At 40.1% G+C, this 20,628-nt stretch overlaps 1 protein-coding gene across 4 annotated transcripts in view; it reads right to left on the reverse strand.

The window, feature by feature from the left end:
• The window catches only part of anks1b (ankyrin repeat and sterile alpha motif domain containing 1B), a 236,775-nt gene that overhangs the window by 132,231 nt on the left and 83,916 nt on the right, over positions 1-20,628 (reverse strand). For all 4 annotated transcript variants that reach the window (XM_042403120.1, XM_042403118.1, XM_042403116.1 and 1 more), the window contains exons 5-9: positions 19,177-19,320; positions 11,156-11,231; positions 8,797-8,898; positions 5,293-5,415; positions 4,003-4,196 (exon numbers count right to left, since the gene is read on the reverse strand). In XM_042403120.1, coding sequence (XP_042259054.1) covers positions 4,003-4,196; positions 5,293-5,415; positions 8,797-8,898; positions 11,156-11,231; positions 19,177-19,320 — 639 coding nt within the window. The remainder of the gene's footprint in view (positions 1-4,002; positions 4,197-5,292; positions 5,416-8,796; positions 8,899-11,155; positions 11,232-19,176; positions 19,321-20,628) is intronic.

Genomic DNA, 20,628 nt, shown 5'->3' on the forward strand with positions numbered 1-20,628 from the left:
TTTCATCCCTATTTTCACATCTTTTTGTGTCTAAGTGACTAATGGGGACAACAGTATTGAGCTGCAGCTGGCAGCCGTGAAACAGGCTGCAATGTGATCCTCTGGGGCAACAGCACACTGTCAATGTACGTCCACTGACTTCTTTTAGATAACACTAAGCTATGCTTTCTGTACTCCAACGCAGCAAACTCCTCCCGGCACTTTTCTCACCAACTCTGTCATTGCTGAATATTTAGACGATTTCTACAACACCTCAACTCTTGCGAGATTTCAGAACGAGACTTCTCCTTCAGTGAGACTCGGTGAGACACAATAACAAACAGACCGGATCAAGCGAAAAGTAAACAAAAACATTTTATTTCTATGTATGGTCCTTTCCATAATGTTATCAGACACTTATAATAACAATCTCAGCCTATCAGTGGCAAAAAGAAGCACTTTTTTCACTGACGGGGTGTGATTGCCCCACAAGATTACATTGCAGCCCGTTTTGCGGCTGCTGGCTGAAGAGCTCTCATTCAACACTGGACCAGTTTCAAAAAATTGTCTCCATTAGTCACTTGGACACAAAAAGATGGGAGAATAAGGTCCAGGTTGAAAAATACCAAAGTTTCTCTTTATTAACTGTGCTTCAGAGACATTTCAACTCTGCAAAGATTTTAGGAAAACTGGGACTGTGTTTCTAGTCAATTGACAGAAAATAAAAGGATCATCGATTATTTATCGATTTAAGTCATTTATAAAGCTAAAATACCAAACTTTTTCTACTTCCAGACTCTCTTGTATGGGAATTTTGAACTTTGATGTTTTCTATATCTCTGTAAATTGAGTACATTTTGGGTTTGGGACTGTTTACTGGACAAAACAAGTGATTAGATGATGTCACCTTGAATTTAGGGAATTATGATGGGCATTTCTGTCTGTTTCCTGACATTTGTCTTTAATTTTCAATGAAGACATTAAAGACAACGGTTAGTTATATGTAACACTGAGGATTATATTCACTGATAGCAAAGGTGTGAGTATATGTGTGAGTGTGTGCCATCATGAATTTACATCTATACAGTAGCATAGATGGTCAAAATAATACATTTGATAATGTCAGTTAGAAGGAAGCAGGTGTAGAAATATAGTGATGATTTCCTGACTACAATGATGACTTAATCAAATAAATATTCTGAATGTTTAATCTGAAATATAGACAACAGATTAAATAATAAGGGAAATAACTGTTAGTTGCAGCCCTGGTGCTCATTTGGAAAATGATTTCATTTTAAAATCCTGCACATTAGAAGAAAAAGTGTCTGTAAACCAGCGGCATCGACTTTCAGAAACACATATTGCTTTAATCTTAATGAACACACATCCTGTATGTACTCCTTTGCATACAGGGCACGCACACACACACATACACGCGCTTCCGTTATTGCTCGTTTTACACACAACGGGTACCGACGCAATGTGCAATCTTCCTCTGCGTGCGCTGTTGCATGTTTTATTCATGTGTAATAGACACAGCGAATCACATTAATGGCTCCGGCCACATGTACAGACAGCAGCCAGAGGGAACATAAACACACATACACGCAGAGTGTCAGTAATAGAATACAAATTGGTACTTACAGAGAGAGAGAGAGAGAGAGAGGGACACAAGATGGATTGAGATAATTACAGCCTAAGTGAGCAGAGGTGTGTGTGTGTGTGTGTGTGTGTGTGTGTGTGTGTGTGTGTGTGTGTGCTCTAAGTGCATACGTGCACGTGTGTGTGTGTACGACTCCGCAGGTTTTAACGCCTGCTGCACTGTCTGTAAACATGCTCTGGCTTGCTTTCATATTGAGCTTATTACAGTAATGGAGAAAATGATTAGTTATTGATCAGTGTCACAATATTCCTTCCATTGAGGTGTGTGTGTGTGTGTGTGTGTGTGTGTGTGTGTGTGTGTGTGTGCTGCTGCAGGTGAGTGAAAGGGAGAGAAATAGAAAGAAAAATAAAAACAGACGTTCTGTGATGCGGAAGCGAGGAGCAGAGACAAACAATCGCATTTCTCTGGATGCTTCTGTATGTATCTGTGTGTGTGTGTGTGTGTGTGTGTGTGTGTGTGTGTGTGTGTGTGTGGTCTAAAGGCTCAGGCGGGGGGTGGGGTTGGGGGTCAGTGTGATAAATGACCTCTGTGTCCTGTAGAGCGTCTGACTTCGTGGACGGTGGAATTGAAAAAGCTCAGAGCCTCTACATCATGCTGTGCTGGCTGTTAGAAATAAACTGCAGCTGTGATTCTCTGGTCAGCTGATACGAGTCTACTGTACCAACCCCCCTCCTCTCATCCCCCCCAACACCCCTCACCTGCCTGCACTTCAAACCAATAAGGTCTAATCAGTTTTCTTCTCTGTGTGTGACTGAGTGAATGTGGAGAGAGGAAGTGAGTATTTCAGTATATAAAAAAAAAGGCTCCATATTGGAAGAGGCAAGGTCAAAGCAAAAAAAAAAAAAAAAAGTCTGGGCCGGCTGTGAACGGATGTTTGAGCGCAAACAATAATTACAATTCTAAACAAATTCAGGCAAACAACAAACAGAAGCTGTTGTGTTTCAGCAACAACATGTGAATACTCAATAAGACGAAGCGGCTCGGTGGCATCTGTCTGTCTGATACTGCCCCCTGTTGTAGAGAAATAAAAGGTACAAGCAACCAAGAAGTGCCCCCCCCCCCTTACACACATACAGTACGATAGCACATCTGGACCCTCTGTAGTGTAATGAAATGTCTTTCAAAAATAGAGGATGCTAAGAAAAGGCTGCAGAAACAGGTTGCTTGAGTGTTTTTTTTGTGTTTGCCAAGTTGCCATATGCATGACAGTGATAACATACCAACAGATGAAGGTGTTTTTGTACAGGTGTATTACATTGATTTGCTTGGAAACATGATATAGAATAATGATTTTTTTTAAATATCACACTTACACTAAAGAACAAGTACCAGAGGGCAAGTACATATATATATCTATATCTATATAGATATAGATATTTATGTAAACAGCTCCTCCTACAAAATGGTTTATGGTATCTTGATAATCAATGTCAAGAAGCAATTCAAAACCAGTACAAAATATTTGTAATTGTTACTTGAACACATGAATGACAAAGTTTTGCAACAAGGAATGCAAAAAACTGTTATTTTAATTATCAATCTCTCAATTATATTTTTAATTAATTAATAATTTGGTCTATAAAATGTCTGAAAAAACCAACCAACTGCCCAAAACCCAAAAATATTAAGTTAACTATGATATAACACAGAGAAAAGCAGAAAATCTTCATGTTTGAGAAGCTGGAACCAAAGGATGTTTTGGCAATTTTGCTTGATAAATGACTTTAATGATTAATTGAGTATCAGAATTGATGCTAACTATTTTTCTGTCATCTAATCATTTACTTAAAGGAAGGGTTCACAATTTTCAAATCTGTCTTAAAACAACAGTCAGGAGCCCAAATGAACATTGACACATGTTTTTTCTTGCTGTAATCATTCTTCCTGTTCATACTGACCATTATGCATTCATAATGCACTTACAATGTAAGTGATGGGGGAAAAAAATCCACAGCACTCATTCGGTGCAAAGGTTTATTTAAAGCTATGTTTATTTTAAGCTAATAGGAAGCTTCATCTATCCAAATTAGTCAGCCCATTAGTCTGTTTCAATGTTCATATGGGCATCTGACTATTGTTTTAATACAAACTTGAAAAATTGTGAACCTAACCTTTAATTAATCATTTCAGCACATTGTCTAACTTGTGTCTCTGTTGGCATATTTAATGAACATAAACTACCTCTGACATCATGCTTTAAATGAACATCACTGCTCCTGAATTCATTTTTATTATTTCAAACAAACAAAAAAAAAAGACGCTTCTATATGTAACACATAGTGACTTCTGAACTTTACGAGAGGCACTTGAAGACATTTCTCCGACAGACCAAACACCTCTGTTATAACTGAGCGCCGTACCTTGCTGCCTCGAGTCAGGGTGCCGTTGGGTCGATCGGGGCGCTCCTCGTCAGAGAGCCGCCCGCTGCCGCTGCCGAAGCTGTCCATGGAGTGGGAAGAGATGGTGTGGCAGAGCTCCTCGAAGGAGTAGTCCCTGTCACGGCACTTTTTGATCTCGTGGAGCAGTTTTGACAGCTCACTCGTCACAGCATCATCTAGGGAGCGGAGGAAAAGAGAGGGGGGAGAAGAGTGAAAAAATACATCTGAAGTCTTTTACAGCATCAGTGATAGAGCACATATTACTGGTAAAAAAAAAGGCAAAAAATAAGCTTATATAACTGAAAAAGTGCATCATTTTATTCTAAAGTCTGCATTACACATTTACATATTATATTGTTTTAATATTAAATGAAAACATATGGAGGGAGGGCGGACACCCACCACCAAAACACACTGTACAGTACAAAAATTGGAACAGGATATTAGATTCCTTTATCCACTTTGTCTGATTTATTGCTAGAATCAACCTCTGGCAAAAAAAAAAAAAGAAGAGACAGAACTAATGGTTTCAAAACACCTCCCTCTGTCTCCCCTTCACATTGCTGATGTGTTCAGAGTTGTTCAGGCAAGACAGCGTCGAGGAGCTAACTGCGCTAATCACTTTCTCACGCCTCCGTCCAAGAGTCTCTGAGGTAATCAAGGTAATTATAGTATCTGCTGACAGTCACTGAGATAGGAGAGCAGATCAGCAGGAATTCAGCCTCTTGCGATGTCATGTTTGTAACGCAGGGGGCAGCGCTGGACAGGGTAACTCTCTGGTTGTTCAGAGAGGTAATAACAGTTTTTCTCCACTAAAGGAGCTGCTCTCCGTGGCCGGATTTATATTGTATTGTTTGTTCATATTGCAGGGGGAAAAAAAGCCAGTGATACTTCCAATTATATTTCTTCTAAAATATCTACAAAACTGCACAGAAATCAATGTGAAATGAATTGTGGATAAAAGATAAATTCCTTCTCTGGGCTGCTAGTCCCTTGGATTTCATCCAACAGGAAGGATATTTTCTGTACTTGTGTGAATACATTGTTTATGCTGATTCTTTGGGAAATGTTGAGACATATCTTAAAACGTATTCTGAACCTTATGCAAAATGTATTTCTGCTATTTCACATCTCTGCTGCTGGTTTCTGTCCCTTTCTTAAAAGGGAAATCCTTTTTTCTGTGAGAAAACAATAAAATATGTTTGTTTCAGGATCGATTTCAGTGTAAAGCCATTTTGTTGTCTGTGTGTGTGCGTGCGTGCGAGTACTCACTCTTGTGTCTGAGGGAGGGGGAGGCGGAGGGCGAGGGGACAGAGGTTCGAGGTGCAGGGACGGGACACTTGCGAACAGGCTCCTCCACGATACTCCGTCTCTCCATCTCATCCGTCACATACTCTACAGAGACAGGCGAAGGGAGGAGGAAGAAGATGGAGGGTGAGACGAGAAGACAGATGAGATGAGGGTGAGGGGGGAAAAGTGAAAATACGTTGGGGGAAACGGGGGGAATGAGGAGACAGAGAGAGAGGAGAAGAAGAGTTTGACAGAGAACGTGATGGTGGTGGTGAGGAGGAGGAGGAGGAGGAGGGCAGAAGAAAAAGCATTTCAGAGGCATTTCACTCAATCAATATAATAGCATGACCATCAGAATGGTAAACAGCTTGTGCTGCATTCAATTCCCACTTTTCTCCACACTGCAAATTCACTCCACAGCTTCTGCTAATAGAGCACTCTGCTGTTCATAAAAAAAAAACAAAAACAAAAGAAGAATTATTCTAGAAGAAAAAAAAAAAGCAGGATCAGGTGTGGAGGCAGAAGCACTGGATAATAAACTTGCTTGAATGAAGCATTAGGAGCTGAAAACACACAAACACACACACAGTGAAATCGTGTGACAGATTCCCTGCAGAGTCCTAATGAGGAGCCCTGTTAATGTCACAGTCTTTTCTTAGGAAAGTGTGTGCTATGAATCCTGGCTATTCAACTCCATAATTATGATACACAACCACATTTGCATACAATTATAGTGAGTATGGGAATGTGTATCAGAGTCAGAAAGGAAGGATTAAGAATGCCTGACAGTTTTACAGCACTGTAGTACATAACCAGTTGCTGCCAGGCAGTAAAAAGTGAACCGCTAATGAATCTGATCAGTAGGATGAATCGAGCGCTTTAAATCAAATGAGAATCTATTCATAACGAAACGCCTGTGGCAGCAAGAAACCTCTCAGCTGGTACGACTGAGTGAACAGGTCTTTTGCGCTTTGTGTGTATGTGTGTGCGTGTGTGTCCTTTTCCATCTCCTCTCCAACAGGAAATGGCATGCAGCTGATCTTTTCACCAAGTCACAGCTGTGTCCTTTCTCTCTCTCTCTCTCTCTCTCTCTCACACACACACACACACACACACACTCCTTTTTATGGTAAAGTCCAAATCTGTGTTTCAAGCTCTGGTTCACTGACATGAGATTTCGAGGATGACTATTCCTGACTGATATCTACTATCGTGCAGATTTTTGACATTTAAAAAGCAACAAATGTCCTATTCATGACGACGAGCGCTTCTCTTTTTTCAATTCCGGACATCTACTCTTCTCATTCACTGCATATTTAAGAATATTTCAGCTCACAAGGAGGAATTTTGATTTGTACTACTCAGGATTTCAGTAGGAGAACTCAAAAGTTCAAAATACATCCAACATCTGCATCAAAACAGGGCAGGTCAAGATGGTTTTTCCCTGTTTTTTTTTTTACAATAATAAATCCTCTATTCTTTCAGCAATAAACATGAAATAGGAAACTGGAATCACCAATTACAACTAAATTACTCTGGGCTGTTCCATCGCTGTGTTTTCCCTGGTTTAATGTCGACATTTTGTCTGTTATTTTCTAGCTGCGGTCAATTTGTTTGCATTCCTGTGATTTATTGTGTTCCCCTTTCTATCTTTGCCTTATACAGTAGTTAAGACCAATTCCTTGTTAATTTTGGCTCTGACATATTCTCCTCATCCCTCTATCCCCCTCCATCTCTGTCAGGTTTTATCTCGCTCCCCTTAAATCATCTGTAACTACGTGCCTAACATAAACCCAGAGATTACACAAGGACCGATAGAGTGAAGGCCTCCAAGCCACAGATTACAGTGTTCGTACTGAGCCTCATAATCACCTCAGGACAACACTGTCTTTAGGAGGTGCAATCCGGACAATCTTTGGGTCTCCAGAGACTGAAGAGCAAACTAACAATCATCGGTCACACACAAAACACACTGAAGTAAACATGAGAGCAAAACAAGCATTTTAACGTCAGGCAGAAGATGAAGGAAGACTGGGACCAGAAAGTGAAAACCTTGTACCTTTTTTCTTTTCCTGAAATAGACTGACCAGGTGGATCCTCGGTAGAAAAATGCTGTTGTGCATTTTTCACTCTTTGATTAATGTGATGGACTTTAAAGTCATAACAAAATGAAAAATGTATGACTTTATGCGCCCTCGCCACCTCCGTGTACCAAAGTGACCTCCTCCTCCTCCACCTTGTCACATTATGTAATATATTTAAAAGCACGTTCACCTCCTCCTGTCTCCTAAGATACTGTGGTTTCTTCTGAGTATTTTTATATAATTCGGTCAGTTTTTGAACCACCTCCGTTGGCAATCTTTATGCACAAAGCAATTTTTGGACATTTAAACTCTTTTGAACCATCCTTCCTCTCATCCTAAAATCTCAACTGAAAAATGTTTGAAATCTCGTTTCTTTGTGGATTAAAAGGTGATAACTGCATTTCCAACCTGAAATGCACGTTCTGCACATAGTAGAGACTGCGAGCTCCACATTTCAACACAGACTGTTTACGTTTGAGTATACTGCACATAGTGATGCTAAGCAGATTTCTGCTTTAAGCTCTGAGGTAACTGAAACTTTGAGAAATGGTGGTCCTGATACTTCTGACTGAGATATATAAAGAGTTTACGCTACGCTATGAAGTCCTGCTGTTGCTGTACAATGTGTGTGACATTTAAATATCTTATTACACTTATGCACACTTATCTGATGCACTACATCCTGCATATCTTTTATAACCGTTGCAGGTAGTAATTGGGGTTCTGACACCTAACGAAACGTATATATATGCACGTATGTGATTGGTGTGTTTGGGAAACTACGACAGGAAAAACAGCATTCTATCTACACATAAAAACTGTCTCATCATTAATTACAATAGTCTACCCATACAAAACTAAATACTTTATTAAAACAGTCAATCAACAGCCATTCATTTTGTTGCACATTCCAGAAATCCATCGATAACCATCTTATTCAAAATGCCAGTGAGACAATGGCAGGAGATTTGGAAGAACACTGTATTGTGAGAATATCAAGGATGTTAACTACACAGCACTGTATCAACTGGACTCATACTGTACAGCAGCAGCTTCCATTGTTCCCCCAGTGGAAGATAAACTTCCTGGAAAACAAGATTTCTCAATAGAATCACATCCACTTGCAAACAACGGCCACGATGTCATGTCTCTACATCCACGTGTTAACAACGGCACGTTTTTACAGTCACACACCCGACACCGTTTATGCTCTTGTACTTGTAAGCTTTTAATCTCTGCATGAAAAACACCTGCAAATTGTGAATACTATGTCCTTAATCTTTATTATGTTGCACTACATTTACTGTATATGAATATTACATTTTTCGCAAACCCAATTTCTGAAGTGAAATTCATCTCATAAGTGTGTGTGTGTGCATGTGTAAGTGTGTGTGTGTCTTACCTTGGATAAGAGCAGTGATCTGCTGGGATTTCGGTGCAGGATGTTCTCTCAGGATCTCCAGAGCTGTCCTCCCTTGACTGTCTCTCAGATTGGTGTCGATCCCTGAAACACACACACACATACACATACACACTCACGTATAATACAGTATAAGCATTGATGTACATGAACAGCAGGGCAAAGGTCAAACCACAACACCCATGAGTTTGTCTAACAAGTTTAACCTACTCAGACTTGTTAAAAAAAAAAAGAAGATACATTCATCTTCACCCCAGACACATTGAACCACACACTCACATGCAGTACACGCACAGACTGAAATCCACATCTGCTGACACTCCCAAGCAGACACAAAACTCCAGTCAGCAAAAGATGAATGAGCCGCAGTCACCAGAGGATAAATGTGGGATTTTACGAATTCATGAAGCTTTATTAACAGCCAACATGCTTTTTTCATCAAGGTTAAAACCAGGGTTTCCCCTGGACAAAGGTTCACACGCTCGCTCTCAACACTTGACGAGGCTAAACTGCAGTCTCAGATGGTGACACATAGATGGATGCACACGAATATACAAGACACACACACACACAAACTCAAGTTCTAGCACAGACAAGACAAACATACTAAACAGAGACTCACACACAAATACACTCAAAACCCCCGGATCACCCACACAAACCTAGTGGTTTGTAGGGAAATTCACTTAAGTCTACTTAAGTGAATTTTAAAGAGAATTTAAAAATACTGGAGGGATTTTTTTTTTAGACTCAAAGTCCACCATCACCTCCCTGTTTTCTCCCTTTTCTGTCCTTATACAGTAGATCACATGGCACATGAAAAATAAATGTTATCCCTGCTGACTCTGCAGTGCACCATAACACATGAATAAACAAAAAAATCGATTAAGATTTAAAGTATACTGTATTTAAACTGTAACATGCTGGTTTTGCTTCTTGCTTTTTATGCATTTTGTCCTCTTTTTTTGTGATTTTTATAACATTAATGGAATTTTACTCTTCTTGTCTTTCATAATAAATTAAATGAATGAAGAATGGACATTTATTCTTAACTTTTAAGCCAACAAGGACCAGAAGTCCCACAGTATGAAATTATGACAGCACGTTGACAGATCCACCTTCATGAAAACTGAGCAAACTCTAGCCACTGATGAAGACTGTATGATATGGAGGCACTACTGTAGCAATATTATTTGCAAATGTTTGTAGAGACTTGTAAAACTGTGTCTCAGCTCAGCAGATTTGTAAATGTGTAAAATAACCTCTTAAGTGCGTACTGACATTTACAGGAATCTGCAAATGTGTATTCAGTATCCGTGTGTGCGTAATCAGATGATGCTGTTGGAAGTTTTGGAAAAAACTAGTAAGTGGACCTTGACTTGTGGCTGTGTCAAATCACTTATTTCAAAGTTCAAGAATGAAGTTTGATGCTTAGTAAACAAATTCGTCAGTTCTCACCAGTAAATCCAAAACATGACCGGATATTTTTGGTGCACTGACTTTATATTTCAACATCCTCAACCGTTTCCCATGACTGACAACAAACGGATTGCTGCCCATCCTGCATCCCACCAGCGCCACGCTGCACACAGACACGCAATGTTTGAATTCTTCGGGGTTAAAGTTCAGTGGAACAGACCAGTGCAGCCCTGTGTTGATCCAGGATGTTAATAAAATCGAGGCCAAAAGAACATGGCCACCCATAGGAAGTCCTCCAGGGAACAGGAAGTGCAAAAGGAAAGAGGGTGGGGATGGCGGCCGTATGAAAGGAAAAAAGTATCCAGACTCTATCTGTTTTGAATATAAGGAGTTAAAATGTCCAAGATGTAAATTTTTCCCTTTTTACTTTTAGCTTTTGCTTTAAATACCTGTATGTTGATGGTTTTGTTTCATGAAGTGAGAAAACCAGACACACGCACAACTTCCCCATGTGAGTGACTACATCAAATAAGAGGAAGATGAGTTAATTTTGGTTACTACTTGTCACCGTGACCCTTGATCCAGTTGAGTCGAGTGACATCATCAAAATTAAACATGAGCTACTATATCCTGTTGAACTTTCTCCTTACTAATAGGACTGAAGGGAGGAAATGGTCAAAACCATAATAAAGCTGAAAGTCCAGGATTTTATAACAGAGTGAAAGAATGCAGCAGACAGCTGGGAGTTCATCTGAGGGCACATTCAACCCAAAATCTGGAGAAAAAAAAACATGTGGTGCATCTAGCTGGAGGTTAGAATACAAAGGGGAAACAAGGGAAACACACACACACATACACACACACACACACACACACAAGAAAACAGAGTTTTTGTTTTGCCAGAGTACATTTATAGACCCACCTGAGTCAAGCAGAAGTCGAACTACATTCATCTTCCCAAAGAGAGCGGCCTCATGGAGGGCACTGCCATTTTCAGTCTGAAAGAGAGAGGGACAGAGAGTTTGTGTGTGTGTGTGTGTGTGTTAATATTCCATCACTTTAACAATTGGAAACAGAGACAAAAATAGACATCAGAGAGAGAGACGTGGACTGGGAGCACGAAAAGGCATTACCCATGAAAAGCATAGAGATTAAAAAGCAGAATGACGACAATATTTTGATTTGATATAATCTCTCTTTCATTCTGGCAGTTAAACGAAAGCGATTCAATGAGATTTAAAAAAAAAAAAAAAATTACATTCCCCCGCCTACAAACAGCGCGAGCCTTGGCCAATTTCAAACCATTACACAAGCAGCGGGAGCCGGTCTGGAAACATCCCAGTTTCCCTCACAATACGCTGGCCTGTATCAGCCACTGGTGCTACAAATGGGGATATTACTGATATGATGCAACACAAGGAAACTAGCGAGGGGAGGGGGCTGGTAAGTGCCTCATCTTGGATCAGCAGTGATGAGAGAGACAATTACTCTGACAAGCCAAGCCCACTTTTAACAGCTGGGAGCCACAATACCAAAAAACTGCTGTTTAATCACCCTGCAGAGGCGGAATAAGAACAAAAACAGCTGGATTTAAAGCCACCGTGTGTAAAAGTGATATAGCAAATTATTCTGATGCTAAAGTCAGACATTTTCAAATACTATACATAATGGCTTTAAGCTGTTAATAAGACAGTAATTATAATTTTTTCCAAATATCCGTTTTGTATGTTATTGTTTCTTTTCCAAAATCTTACTTTAGTTTTTGTCTTCCTGTTTCTTTAAGAAATGGGTAGTGGGACTGTGTGTGCACCTCAGGTCAAGTAAATGTGGTTTATAAAGCCCAGAATCAAAGCCACAAAGTAGTGTATGAACATCCAAATATTTTAATCTGGTGTGTCAGCAAGAAGTACATTATACGAACATTATCAAGAAAAAGGTAACCGCATCAATTCAGTGTGATATTATTATTGCACAAAATCACAACTTTGCCCCACAGGGCTTTACAATCTGTACAACACTTTATCCTTTAGACCTTCTATTAGGAGAAACAAAAAAAAAAACCTTTAACATAAAAAAAAAGAGGGAGAAAACTTCAAGAAGAGCAACAGAGTAAAAGCATCAATGTTCCAAAAAGGGCAGACATACAATAGATATAGTATACACAGAGTAGACAGAAGGACCAGAAGTAGAATTACATTATGGATTAATTACAACATCATGTAAACAAAGCACAAACATATAAAACTGTAATTCTAGTGAATATTAGGTGTAATAAGTTTCAGGCAGAGTGTAGAATCAGCAGCTGAGATAACCCCGACACATTTCCATTTATGTTTTTCAAAGTTTCAGTGTTGATAACTGTTCACCATCTCCTTTTACATTAAGGCTATGTCCAAAATTAGCAACTATTCACTACACACTATACAGGGAATTTTATCAAGAGTTATCAATGTTACGTATAAAAATAAAAACAGTCTAAATTAGCTGTTTTCTCCGTAATTGTGCAATGCATGATGGTAGTTAGCCCTCAGTTAGCGACCATTGGTTGCACTCTGCATAATATGAGACCACTATATAGGGTAAAATATGTCTCACAAGACATGCAGACAACACTAAATAATGGCGAACACACAAAAATATTTTCTGTGCTTTCAAGGTCAAAGGTCATGAGAGGAGATACACAGTATATAATACTAAATGTTATACTTTCCTCATTGATACCAGTATAATTTCTTTTGCTTCTCATGCAGCCACAGCTATATAGCTTTATGGGACAGTATACTTCTATATGTCTCAATTACAAACTGAACATACTGCTTTGTACACCTTGCTGGAAGCAAAAACTACCCATTAGACACCCTGAATACATGAACTTGACCATGTGTGCCACGATAATAAACACACTCTCACAGTTGCAGCAACATACATATGCTGAATACGTCGTATCCTTCACGGTTGGCTTCCTGACGACACAGATTAAAACCTGGACTGAACCAAACTCCCGGCCTTAATGAAGACAAATTATCTGGAAGGCAGCCAGGTCTGCTGATACGTGGCCGGGAAATTCAACTCAACGCGACAATGCACCAGATCAACGTGTTCGTCCTCTGCAGGGAATGCTAAACTTACTGTAGCTTTTCTGTTTCCTCTGCAACAAAAGTGTCATCGCCCGCAGTGCAGGGAGTGATGGAGAAATGAGGCAATATGCCAAAAGGTCAAAAGGTCCCGTTCTCTTAGGAGAATATTGCAGGTTTACATCCCCAAAAGAAAACAGATGAGTGGTTGAATTTGCAGCTTCACCGACTATAAAACACTGTGGAAGTCAAACCTGGAGAGTTGATTTTCTTACCCACATGCGAGTGAAAGGAGGTGGGAGTGCAGGAAATGATCCACCCCCTTTTCCGCACTCACACACACCCCACTTGCCCTCCTAACCTCACCCCCCTATGGCTCTCTCTATACCACTTCCCCTACAGTTTCCCATGGTGATTATGCAGTGATGTCATGAGGAAACGAGGAAGGCGATTCTCACTCTAAAGGTTTCCGGGCATTGAAAGGCAGATGACTTTCTGTTTCTTGCAGAAATGCAGCAGTCCTCCTTGATGCTGCTACGAATGTAAATGCTCTGTCTGCTAAGAAAAGGCAATCTACGGTGTTCATGTGTATATGTGTGTTTCACTAAACTTTTGCCCTCTGTTGGCTACCTGCCCGCCCAGCAGCAGGTTCTTCCATATGGATTTCCCCTCATTATTATGGGAACAGTCAGAGGAGGGAAGAGAGACATAGAAAGACAGAGAGAGAGAGAGGAGAGAGAGAACCTGTGCTGCTTCTATAAATTATTCATTCACACTCCGACAGACCTATATGGCTTGACTCCAATTACTGACCTGTACTATCGTTCTCTCGCTCTCTCCTACTCTAAGACACACATACATACACACACACGGGAAGTACTTTCCATTGGTGAAAATTTACAAGGTGGCCATCTGTGAGCCGCCTACAGCTTTCACTCTGTACTGTCAATATAGCTCAGACACTGCTTTCTTGCAGATAAAACTACGGTGAGACAGAGAGAGGAGAGAGAGGAAAGACGTGCAGTGTTTATCCCAATCCAGCCAAGCGAGTCAGAGACACACACAGGAAACCCATATATAGTCCAGACCGGATGTATTTGGACAGTTACACATTTTTTATCCTTCAGGCTCTGTGCTCCAACACATTCAATTTGAAATAAAGTAATCAATACTACATTAAAGTGCCAAGTCTCAGCTGTAATTTGAGTAGGTTTACATCAATACAGAAAGAACTGTTCAGGAGATAGAGACCTTTTTAACACATAGTGCCCAGAGGTTCAAAAGTAATTGGATAGATAAATATGAAGTCAAACAAAATCATATTTGATGAATATGATGAAAACCCACTAAAATTAAAGCCGAGACTTAGAACTTTAATGTAGTATCCATTACTTTATTTTAGGGCTGCAACTAATGATTATTTTCATTATCAATTAATCTGTTGATTATTTCTCAATAAATAAATTAGTTGTTTGGTGAAAAATGGTGATGATGAAACATGTTGATGTTTCCCAAAGTCCAAGATGATGTAATCAAATGTCTTGTTTTGTCCCGACCAAAAGTCCACAACCAAAGATATTCAGTTTACTGTCACAGAAGACTAAAGAAACCAGAAAATATTCACATTTAAGAAGCTGGAATCAGAGAATTTAGACATTTTTTTCCTCAAAAAAATGACTCCATTAATCGATTATCAAAGTAGTTGGCAATTAATTAAGTAATTGACAACTAATTGATTAATTGACTAATCATTGCTGCTATACTGTATTTAAAATTGAATGTGCTGAAGCACAGAATAACAAAAAGGCTGTAAATGCCCAAATACTTCTAGACTGTACAACTTGAGTCCACAGCCTGCATTTAATCCTGTTCAGAGTCAGGTGCCCTTTTGAACATTGACACATGTTTTGCTTTTGGTAATCACTGCTCCTGTCCATACTGGCCCAAAGAGATACATTTCTAATGCACCTCTGATGTAACCTGCACAGAGGACGATTTCACTCGACAGGTGGCCAATAGTTTCGTCAAGTCATTGGGTAAAGGGGTAACAAAGAAAAAGAGAAAAAGATTTCTGCAAAGATATTTTCAGCCAGAAAGAAAGGGAGCTTTACAGGGGCGAAGAGTGAATTGAAGAGGAGATTTGAGGTATCAAAGGTTTGCAGTGCACATCATCACTAGGCAGAGAAAAGGGAGCGAGAGCAACCGAGAGAAAGAGATAGAGAAATTTTCAGAAGTGTGTATACAGGACAAGACGAGGCAAATCAAAGGCGTGTAGTGTGCATATTCACTAGACACATGGAGCCTCAGGCCAAATCCCTGCAGAGAAACACAGCCCTCCTCCTCAGATCAGAGCACATGCACACGCACATGCACACACACACACATATACACACACACAACCAGCTTGTAATAAGGACAGAAGGCAGAGAAAATTGGCGCAAAGCCGCTGAGTCATGCATCTCCTCACTGTGAGAGCACCAGAACGACTCCCATATCCAACAGGTCAAGTTGTTTGTCTTTTAAGAGATGAAATACACACAGACACACACACACACACACACACACACAGATGCCAACCAAATTCTCCAAACTGCCATCGCAATATGTGACAGATTTGAACATATCCTGGTGGGCAGTGGCACAGTGTGACAGAATATTCTCCTAAATAGATTTTGTTGTTTTCTTGCAGTCACAGACCCTCCTCAGCCTTTAACTGTACTGTACAGACCCATTTTACATGCATATGCAGGCTGCATATACAGTATAAAAATTGCACTTACATGGTCAGGGAGAGGAAGAACACAGCATCTGTTACACCATATGTTATTGTTGAAAATGAACATGGAGTCAGATCGTAAACTGGCACCAATAGAAGTGTCAAATTTTATCATGAACTGGCTACAACTGAACATTCAGGTCATTCAAATCATTCAGCACCAGATGGGAGTTTTCTTTCCAAAGGCTTTAAGTTGAACTATAGGATTTTATTTTCATGTTTGTTGAGCAAACTCTGATATTGATTTGTCTCTGTGACTCCCCAATATCTGAACTGTCTTGTTACTTGATTCAGAATCAAAAGCTTTTTGAGGCTCTGACAGAGTCTGAAAAAGCCTTGAAGCTGTTTTACCATCAATCCTTCATGATCATCTAACAGAGCTTACTGGAGTTAAAAATCTCAGTATAAAAACAAAAACCCCTTACAGACAGCAGGTTAATATCCGATTCAGGGGCATAACTGTGGATTCATGAGTTTATTTTTTACTGCATTGGAGGACACATATGTTGTATGTACAGTTCCTCCAAGAATGTTTAATACATTGGTGTAGTTGTCAAAGCAACTCCAGTAAATCAGGAGTTCACATTTGGCAACAAAAAATACGACACAGCTGTGCTCAAAACTGTGAATCAGAATGAGCAAAATTTAAGATGACTGTTGAAGAGAATTGTCTTATTACAACTGTGGTCCAGACTGAAATCTCTCATCAAATATTGAGTGGATTGCCATTACATTTTGTACAGACATTCACAGTCTGCAGAGAATGAATCATAAAGATTTTTGGTGATCCCCTGACTTGTTCTCCAGCGCTACCAAAAGGGTTTAACATTTGTGACTTTGAGTGAAATGTCTCAACAACTATTGGATTGCCATGAAATCTGGTGCAGACATTGACGGTCCCCTCGGGGTGAATTGTTATCACTGGCGATTCTCTGACCTTTCAAAAAGTCAGAGAAAAATCCAGTTGTCCAATACTTAACTTAACATTGTAACAATAGAAAGTGTTATAGCAGCTTTACAACACCCTCACAGAGCTGCTAGCATGGCTGTATACCCTTTAGGTGCCAGGATATTCATATACATCACACCTGCTTTTTGCTGTGCCAGTGTCCCACGATTTTTGCAACATTCTCGAAACCAAATATCCAGCGTTTAAACCCACTTCGCTCTGTGATTTGCCAAATGTGTAAAGGTGAGAAAGTAGTAGGGTTTGAACTTCTCTCTCTAGCTCCAATACTGAGTGCAACAACATGAACGCCTTCCAGGAGAGAAAATTTCCTCCATTACAATTAACATGTCTCTATCGTGTCTCATCCCTCTCTATGACGACAGGCTATTCAAACTGCCTTTGTGTGGCTGTTCGGAAAATGCATCAACGCTTTAGCCTTCTGATGTGGTCAGACAAGACATTGTACCAGCTGGTTATTTTGTAGCAAAGCCCAGACGTTAGTCTGTTTCAAGGCTGATGCCTATAATTGTTTGTACCAGTGCAGCTAAGTATCCAACTTTTTAATTGAATTATATCTGATATTATCAGATTTATATAGCAATTGTAATGCTTACAAATGTATAAATATGATGAGTTATTATTACAGTATCTGTAAAGACTGAGTATTACATGAATAACAAACTTATGTCTAGTGCAGACAACACAACCTTTGTCACAGTCCCACATAACGTTTTGAGATTTGAGACCAAAACCCTCAAGTCAGTAGAGATTCCTCCATTTGTGCCTATCACAACCGGTCTTAAAGTTTAAGATTTGAGGGATTTCAAGACACATCTTGACGTCATAAACATATTTGACTTCATCACAGCCAAAGCACCTCAGATTAGACTAAGATGAAAGATGACAATCAGAGCTAAAAAAAAACAACCCACAAACGTACACACACACTGTGATTTTTTGTCAGAATACTGAGAGGAAAGTCTTGCAGTCTGCAGTAACTTTTAGTGGCTCCCATAAGATGAAACCCCAACTGAAATAGTCTTCGGAGACTGATTAGTACAGAAAGGGGCTGATTCTCTACACTTAACATTTTAAGCCAGTCAAATAGTTTGGTTTGTCAGAGAAAATTGTCTCTAGAGAATGAAAACAGTGTTGAAGTATTCAGTAAAGCGTGGCTACATTTTGACAAGGCTTCACAGAAAAACAAATGGCCCAGAAAGGGTCGGGACAAAGCTGTGTTTGAATCGTCCAGAATACACAATAAGACCGAATGTAAATGAACGAAGAGCGGAGCAGATCAAACAAGCATGACAGAGACCGAGCAGTGATGAAGCACCGCATGCTGTCAGCGACTCTGTATTTCTATTTCTGTTTCTGAAACTGTACGAAGAGGAGGAGACAGAGGAAGACGGTGAACTCTCAGGACCTCTCAGGAACACCCTGTCCTCTTCCTCCTCCTCCTCTTCCTTCTTCTTCTTCCTCCTCCTCCTCCTCCTCCTGCTGCTGCTGCTGCTGCTTTCTCAGTCTTTTCTCCCAGTCAATTATTCATCCCTCCCCACCGCCACACCGTGGGAGGCACGCACCACATACAAGCTCTCTGATACACAAGAATGGAGGCTCATACACACACACACTTTCAAAACAAGAATCTGCCAAGTATTCACACCTGTAGCGGATTATACACAAAAAAAACAAAGGCAAACTATTGTATTCTCTTTCATTAAACACGAGACAGCAGCATCTAAAATATTCACTTACAGCAGGGATGAGAGAGGATTCAGAATCACAGAGATTTTGAAAGAAAGTGGACAAAAAAATACCTTTCTAGTCACCTTCTCCACTCTCAGAAGTCCCACTTTATTACTCGATTCTTTATAAGAAGTTGCACCTACTGTTTCATCTTGTTTCTGCCTTTATAAATGTGCACACGTGTATAAATCTTAGAGACAATTCACCTCAAATAAAGTGTGTTTCTTGTTGTAAACCTGGGTTGGCCTAAGCTAAAACAGCAACTCAAAAGGCGATGTTTGCGTATTTTATTATCATTTTTGTCAGTAACAGGCTACTATAATCTGTGCCACAAATGTGTTGAGTCCTTGGACGCTGATAGAGGGCAAAACCGACAAAAAGCTAATTTTTCTTACCATGCAGTTGACATCCATGCCCGCCTCGAGCAGGGTCTGGACGGTGCTGTGGTGTCCGTTGCGCGCAGCCAGGTGAAGCGGAGTGTGTCGGCGAGTGTGGCTGGTCATAAGGTTGGGGTGAGCGCTCACCAGCATGCACACCACCTGCGCAGAAAAGACGGCCACATGTCAGTGACAGAACGGCAGAAACAGAAAACTTCAGGAGGAAACTGGGCCATTGGTCATCTTTTTGTAAAGTTTGAGGTTTTTCAGAGAAGAAAAATATGGATATTTTGTTGTTATCATGTCAGAATCAAATAACACTGCATATATAGACCTGCTGTTCCAACTGTGACAAAAGTTTGGAGAGACGGAAAACCATCATTTAGTTCTTTTCTCGACTGATCATGACTCAATATATATACCGTGGGTCTGTTAAATTGCTTGTTTCCTAGTGCAAGTTCTTGCATTAAAAAGAGATGTCAATCATGCTGAGCGTAGTAGGAGATTCCTATCCTTTGTTTTGACTCGTAGTAGTGGAGCTACCCTTTCGTCTGATCACGTCTTTAATAATTCAGCTAAACATGCCGTTCTATCGCGAGCTTCATCCTTTAAAGTGTGTGGGTGTGCGTCTGTGTTGTATGTGTGTATATACTAAACTTTTGCCCTGCTTTAGTTACATCCCCATGCAGCAAGTAGCTTCCACCATAGGGATTTCCCTTCATCATTATGCAGAGAGGGAGAGAGAGAGAGAGAGAGAGAGAGAGAGAGAAATACCGTGCCGTTTTCATAAATTATTCATTCACACTCAAGACAAACCTGTATGGCTTGACTGCAATTACTCACTACCTCAGCGGAGAGAAATGTGTGATTGCGTTTGAACTTTGGTAGGTATTTGCAGCATACGCCTCTCAGTTTGAGTGCGGCTTGTCTGTCTGTATCACTTGTCACATTTTTGAGTTCTAAAAATGTGTACCTGCCTGGAGTACAGAAAGTATTTGAGGTTTGTTTTTTTTTTTTTCTCCATATATCCACCATATTTCATATAATCAACAGCTACTCCCACTTTGGCACTGTTGCTATCTGTGCACTGCTGTGGCCTTTATCTGCGCTAGCTCCTACTGTTGTCCTGGGGAAGGTGCAGATAGAGTCACAGGCTGCTTTGCTTACCAGTAAGACATGCAGCAACAAAAATATGATCCTTCACCAGCCTCTCCACCCTGCCAACTTTTTTCTGATGGAGCTCATCGTCACATAACAAGCACTAATAACAACTGTTTTCCCCTTCAGTCACCTTGTATGACTTTAACTTTGACTGTTTGAATAAATTTTAATGGAGTTGCAATTAAAAGTCTCATTGCAAATCAAATTTTACTGGGGCCGCACCACCGTTGTATAGCGGCCAGCAGCAGGTGTTTGTATGACGCTTTCAGCCATTTTAAAAGGATCATATCACTCTGCAGCATCCTCTCC

The sequence above is a fragment of the Thunnus maccoyii genome, chromosome 23, assembly GCF_910596095.1.
Source record: "Thunnus maccoyii chromosome 23, fThuMac1.1, whole genome shotgun sequence".
NCBI lineage: Eukaryota > Metazoa > Chordata > Actinopteri > Scombriformes > Scombridae > Thunnus > Thunnus maccoyii.